The sequence below is a fragment of the Macadamia integrifolia genome, chromosome 5 (genome assembly GCF_013358625.1).
Source record: "Macadamia integrifolia cultivar HAES 741 chromosome 5, SCU_Mint_v3, whole genome shotgun sequence".
NCBI lineage: Eukaryota > Viridiplantae > Streptophyta > Magnoliopsida > Proteales > Proteaceae > Macadamia > Macadamia integrifolia.
Genome location: NC_056561.1, coordinates 39,907,995 through 39,914,975, shown reverse-complemented (window position 1 = coordinate 39,914,975; position 6,981 = coordinate 39,907,995). Strand labels below are relative to the sequence as shown.

The 6,981-nt window shown below is 35.3% G+C and overlaps 1 protein-coding gene across 2 annotated transcripts; it reads right to left on the bottom strand.

Annotated features, from left to right (window-relative positions):
- Positions 1–1,751: 1,751 nt before the first annotated feature.
- Positions 1,752–4,028, bottom strand: LOC122078657 (elongation factor 1-gamma-like). Of its 2 annotated transcripts, none has more exons than XM_042644742.1 (7): positions 3,882–4,028; positions 3,752–3,793; positions 3,101–3,250; positions 2,946–3,006; positions 2,816–2,868; positions 2,579–2,683; positions 1,752–2,473 (listed from the first exon to the last, which is right to left on the bottom strand). In XM_042644742.1, the coding sequence occupies exons 2-7, from the start codon at positions 3,758–3,760 to the stop codon at positions 1,937–1,939; spliced, it is 915 nt and encodes a 304-aa protein (XP_042500676.1). In that variant the 5' UTR covers positions 3,761–3,793; positions 3,882–4,028; the 3' UTR covers positions 1,752–1,936. The 2 variants fall into 2 exon arrangements, with proteins under 2 accessions (XP_042500676.1, XP_042500677.1); XM_042644743.1 differs by having other exon boundaries at positions 3,752–3,808; positions 3,882–4,006.
- Positions 4,029–6,981: the final 2,953 nt, after the last annotated feature.

Below are 6,981 nucleotides of genomic sequence, written 5' to 3'. Positions count from 1 at the left end.
GGCAATTCTTTTTTGCAATTCTATTTCATACGTGCATTCCTACAATACTGCAGGTAATTTATAGCATATGTATAAAACTGAGGAAGAAAAAATTGTCAAAAAAAGAAAGAAAGCATTTGGCATGAAAAACTGCGTATAGCTATATTCTCTTTCTATATCATCTAATGGAGAAAAGAACTAGATCTTTATCTAGCCTTACAGGGTGTTATACTAATATAAAAAGGTTAACATCAGCATCCGCTAAATAAATTGAAACATTGTTGGCTATAAAATATTAATTTTGAGACGTCAACTAACATGTTCTATGCAGGTTGAGCCAACACCATGCCCCATAATCCTTACTATTATTTACACTTTTTACAAGGTAACAAGGGCAAGGTATGCAAGGCAGGGTGACTACCCAACAATTTTCAAGATACCAAACTTCTATTTTTCCAAAGGCATACAATATACCTAACCACCAAGGCGTCAGAGCCATGCAACAGTTTAACAGTCGCATTGCCATAGAGCCCATCCCTAAGAAAATTTGCATTTTGCTAGACTACTAAAAATTCTACTGCGAATCCAATAACCTGTGTGTAAACTACATATTTTACTATTAGGAAGTGGTTCAAAGACATCAGTTAACTAAATCTTCCTAACAATGATGAGATATTTATTGCTATTGTCAACCTAAGTCTCGGCATAAGTAGGTGTATGGAGAAAGACCTGTCCCAACCATGAGGTTGTACCAAGTTTCTTCTTCTTCCCCCTCCTTCCCAACCCCCCTTTTTTAACTTTTTGATGAAATCTTGATGCATCAGGTTCGAGGAAATATTATGGTTTTAAAATAAAAAAGATCAAGGGTAGAGCGAACCAATATACTATATCAATTCTTAGAAAATCTGGAACACATTTTAGAGAGTCTGCTGGAAGATCATAAATAAAAACCGAGAGACAAACTGCTTATCCAAAAGGGCTTCCTTCGACCTTGGGTTGTCAAATCTAGTATTTATGCCATGGGATGTGATTAGACACAAGATTAAATGCATGGTTTATCCAGTACAGATCAGTTGACTGATCCAATCCCACTTTCAGTAAGGAACAGCATCTTACCATATTTTTCCTTTTCCTTTATTTTTTAAGGCTTTTTTACAGATCTGAATCCATATTGGCAATGGTCAGTGCTGATCAGATCCTCAATTTTCATTGTAATCTTTCACTACTTGTGAAATTGGATCCCTATTTAGGACACAGTTTATATCTTGCATTAAGAGCATTTATAGATATAGAAACTACATACATGTTTAACCACTTGCTACAATGAAACTGTATTTTGGATACAGTCACAACAACAAAAAAAATCTAGCATCCCAAAGTCATTATTAAACCCAGGACTACAACCAGACGCCCATATGCACGATATAAAAGTTTGTACAGAATATGAAGTCTCAATATTTCATCAACTTCCACGCAAAACCGTTTTCAGATAGAGATTGCTACAGTTCTATCCATCACAACCTAAAAGCTAAAAGTTTTTCAGTTGCTGTTACCCAAAAGCACCAGGGCCACTAAGTAAGGATTAATAGCACCAGAATCCATATAATTCTGGGATACTAAAAGCCATAATCAACATAATCCATATAATGAAAGCACATGATCAGATGATCCAAGAGGAAAGACCCAATACTGCCTGCAGATCAGCCAACCCCAGCTGAATGAAAGATCAGATCGATTTGGTACTAGTCCAGATAAGGGGAGAAAGATCAATATTGACCATGGAGCTAAGTCTCTTGAACATTAAAGTGAAAGAATATTACAAACGTATCAAGTAAATAAGACATTGCTTGCAGCATAAATGTATGGAATTCTCGTTTAACATATGTATCACTTTTTAGTCACACATGGCACAATCATCATTTATTGTCATGCCAGGCCATGAAGAGATTAATAAAAGCTAAAAAAGTTCACAGGCAATACCTTTAATGGCAACCTCACGGAAGTTGGTCTTGGTGTTTGAGTAGAGCCTCTTCCATTCATCCAATACCATCTTACTAGGAGGCAATAGATCAAGGGGATTCTTTGCTTTGGGTTTTGGTGCCTCTTCTTCCTCATCAGCATCTTCAGCCTTAGGCTTTGCCTCTTCTTTTGCCTCTTTCTTGGGCTCATTCTTGGTCTTCGGTTTAACAGGCTCTTTGGGCTGAGAAGGTTTCTTCGCTGACTGAACTGGAGGAACAGCTTCAGTCTGCTTGACCTCACCCAACATCTTGTGGAATTTGGGCTGGTTAACCATGGTCCAGAAGTAACGCTCAACATGTGGAAACTCCGAGGTAAAGTTCTTGGTCATGACACGAGAAAATCCCAAACACAAGTTACAGGTCAAGATGATGTCAGCAAGGGTGACAGAATGTCCAACCAAGTAAGTGTTGGAAGCAAGATGTGTGTTCAAAGCACCAAGTGCTCTCTTCAAAGCAGAAATAGCAGCTTCCTCAGCCTTTTTGCAGCAAAACATTGGTCAGCAATTTATGCCATCAAGCATGTATACTACATGTTACATGTCAATCAACACAAATAAAGAAAATTAGAGTGCAAGACTGACCGGGGGAAGGTACGGCCCAACAGCTCCAATTCGTGGGTATAACCAACGCACAATATTGGAGTCAATTTCAGTTGTAGAAAAATCAATCCACTGCTCAACATGAGCCTGGTTTAAACAAGACCCACCAAGTATGATTAAAAAATTGATATCATTTTTACTGACAGTACAAATGAATGATAAGTTTGAAACACATCGAGTACTAATTAAAAAAGATGTTCATGTAAACTCAATTCTTACATATTCGATCAAGGAAGACCCGTACAGAGGATTCTCACTCTTCAAACGAGTAACTGCATCCAGTAAAACAGAATTTTAAGTTTCTCTAACATTTATTGATTCAAAAATAAATTTGGTAACAGTTTCTTACCATAACGTGCAATGGCATTGCTCTCAAACACAGGACCATCAGGTGTTTCCAACACAGGAACCTGCACATATACGTAGCAATTTCATTTATTCTACATCAAACACTACCCACATAAATAACGACCCAAACATTATCCAAACTATGTGGTGATGCACCTTTCCAAGAGGGTTCATCTTAATAAACTGGGGAGTTTTGTTTGAAACACCCATCTCAAAATTCTTGACCAGCTGAACCTGGACGCCACTGTACTCCGCAGCAATAAGCGCCTTGACGGCATTTTTGTTATTTTTTCCTGCATGCAAGACCTGCGAGGTATATAAAACATAATAAGTATCATCGAAAGTCTTCATGGAAAGTCTGTGAATGGGTAAAAACAATTTGTTTATAATTCAGAAAAAAATATACGATTGGAAGTTCAAATTAATCATCCTCAAATGCTCATTCAATTTATGTACTCTGCTCGCTGAGGTGCTACACTACTAGATTCCTTGAATAACTTCCAAGACAGAATTATTCCAATTACAAGAAAGCGGGATGCTAGAAATGAATCCATGGAACTAAATGGGCTTTTCAATCTATCAATAAAGGCTTCAATCTCCGTTCAAAGAATCATAAGATTATAACAACAAAAAGTTTGTCTTTCTCAAAGAAAAATACTAACCGTCAATCAGGAAAAAAAAAATACAACATTAACTTGCAAAATCATTTAAGGATGCATGTTCAAGGCATAAATGAGAAGTCATAGAAGCCATCAAAAAGAAACGAAATGATAACATTTCACGTAAGAAGACATCTGAAACACTCACCAGAGCCATGGTTATCCTCGCCAAAGATGTTTTACAGCAGATCTGAGGAAACAGAGACTGAGGATCAATTCGAATTAGCGACGACAGACGAACAACATTAACTGCTTGGAAAAATGAAGAAAATACGTACCTCGAGAAGAACAATCTTCCTTCACAGAGCCCTAGTCTTGCAGAGACGCACTATAGCGAGAATGTGAGAGAGAGCGTGTCTGTGCGAGAGCTAGAGGCTTTTATTGGAGGGTTTTTGGGATATAAAGAGCAAAAAAGTGTGTTAGGGTTTCGTGGAGAGAGATCGTTCTACTGGATATCCGGTTTTCATATCCAAGCCAATGGGCCAACCAATGCTTTGACCGGATCCTGTGGTCTACCCAAAGTGAACACCATCCCCCTTCAAATGCAAATCCAAGTTGAAATGAGTTGAGGAAGTAGCTAAAAATACAAAAGATGCCGTTTTATATTTTTTATTTATCTCCATTTAATGACATTTGGTAATTTTACTAAAATTTAGCCATTGAGATGTATGTGAGTCCTCTATCACATGGACTACTAACCCATATATACTATTCTACCCAAAAAAAAAACCATATACTATGGAATGAGAAATACTATCATAGCAAAAAAAAAAAAAAAGGTGAGAAATGGTATACTAACAAGGCATGGTGACGCCTAGGAAGACCCTTTTTTTAGGGCCCATCAGAAACAGTAGAAACATAAATTTTTGTTTCTAAAAACAGAAACAAAATTGAAGGTGTTTGATAAGTTATGTTTCTAGAAGTCGATAGTAACTAACGAAAGAATGGCCACGAGTCATTTTTAGAAAAGGCGAAACAAGTTCTACTTGTTTCAGAACTTATTTCGCCGGGTCATTTTTTGAACCATAAATAGGTAGAAATTTCTATTTCTATTTCTATTTCTAAAAATAAATGAAACGAAAACAGTTTTATTAAATGCTTTTTGTTCCATTTCTCTAGGTAAGGAGTGCCAGAAACTATGTTTGTTTCATAGGTGAGAAGGGCAAAAAAAAGCTAATATTACAAACAATGAACATAAAACTTATGGTCTATGAATAGTATATGAGGCAATAGGGAGAAAAAAATCAAACTGGGAGAGTTCATTATGACTCAAGTAAAAACACTGAGCTTTGAAAACTCCAACTAACTCAAATCGATCTGGTAATATTTAAATATTAGTGAATCTTTATGACTCTTAAGTAGGCTTCATGTTTCTTTTACTAGACTCAAGTGACTCACGCTAGTAAAAAACCTAGGCATCTTTTGACAATGTTTCGTTTCTGCGTTTTTTTGTTCTCAAAAACAAATAAACAACCAAATAAATGCTTGACAAAGTTGTTCTGTTTCACCCATTTCTAGAAACATAAATCAAAATTTATGTCTATTTACAATTCTAGAAATGACTTTGACGAAACAAGTCCGATTTGTTTCGTCGTTTCTAGAAACTAATTTGAGAGAAAAAAAATGTTGTTGTGCTCGATAAATCTCTCAACTAATAAAACCTAAAAAGAGGCAACCGAATTGTCTCTCCCTTTTGGGCATCCAATGATATTATTAAGTTTTTTAGTGGCATTATGTCTCAAAAAATGATTCAAGAAATAGGTTTATCAAACATCAAAAAATCCGTTTTTGTTTTTAAAAACGTGAAAATCCGATTCTACTATTTCTAGACATAGAAACAGCATAAACGTTATCAAATGGTGCCCTAGTTTTCCAACTTATAGACTAAACATAAAAAACTAATTAAGCATTAATAAAATCCAAATTTTCCAAAGATATCAATTTTTTTAATATAACTTGGAATGCTAAATTATGGGCCAGAGAAATGTGTCTCTAGACACCTCATTTTTTCCCCTTTGAAGGGCTTTGCGATAATGAATCGCAATCCCCTGGGACATGATGGAATCTTTTATTTATAATTGAGAGTCCTCTTCCTTACCCTTGGGAGTAACCCAAGCATCCATACTGGTATAGGGAGGTTTCAATTTGTTTTAAAATATGTTTTCAAAATATAATTAATGCTTTTGACATGTCTATAATGGACTCATACCACTCCCAAAGACCATTAATAGATCATGCTTTAGGAAAAGGGCCCGCCCAGTTCAAGCCCATTGAGTCAGCCCGAGTTCGCATTGTACTAACTCAAGTTGATGACATTTGTCATATGGCCAATGTCGGCCAAACTTCAATGCATATCAGCAAGAAGCCATTACATGCTAGCCTTGCGGTTTTGTTGAGATTCTCTGAATCTAAGCATGACATTACTCGTATATTTTATTTGCTGCCTAAGACTCGCACCTAGACATGTTCTAAGACCCTAAGAACACCTTATAAGACTTTGAAACTCGAAGAAACAAAAGAAACTCATCTTTGACCCTAAGAACACCTTATAAAACATTTTTTTCTTCAATGTTGTAGTTTTATCTCTATAATTTCTTCCCCGATTATTTTTCCCAGATTTTTAGGTTTGGTTTGATATTTTTATTTGGATTTACTCCTTTTATAGTCTATTTTCAGTACAGATTTTCACAAATTTGAATCGATGTTTCAATCATGTAAGATATGGTTTTGAAGTTTTCTTCTTGTTATCCTAGATGTTTTAGGGTTATTTTATAGTGTTTTTCAAAATTTTAATCACTAATTTTATGTATAGGGTCTTCTCCATCCCCATTATTAATGTTTTCATTTCTTCTAAACTATTATAGGTTAGGGGTATTTTCGTAATTTTGATATATACATATATATTGATTTTCTCTTTATTTATGATGTTAAATCCCTGTATATCATGTTAAATGGTTATTTTGTATATCATGACCCTAATCCCCATATTTAATGTGATATGAATGCTTTGCTATACTTATTTTGTATGATACTCCATGTTTGCATGATCCTGATCCCTATGTCCATGTGATTTGAATGCTAATAAATCATGATATGTTAGAAATGTGTGTCATGATAGGGGAAGTTTGTAATTTTAAATATGCATGATTTTAATTCAGTATACTAATCATATAGAGCTAGCTGGATATATGTATGTCAATTTGATCTCTCTTCCTAACCTTACTTTTGCTATGCTTTGAGTGTGTATATTAGCATTGTATGCTTAATTAGCTCATTTTATAATCCATAATACCTAGGATTGAAGTCCAAGTTTTACTGGATGGATCGAGGTATTTAACACCTTCTATGGACTAACTATGTCTAAGACCGATTCGGAAT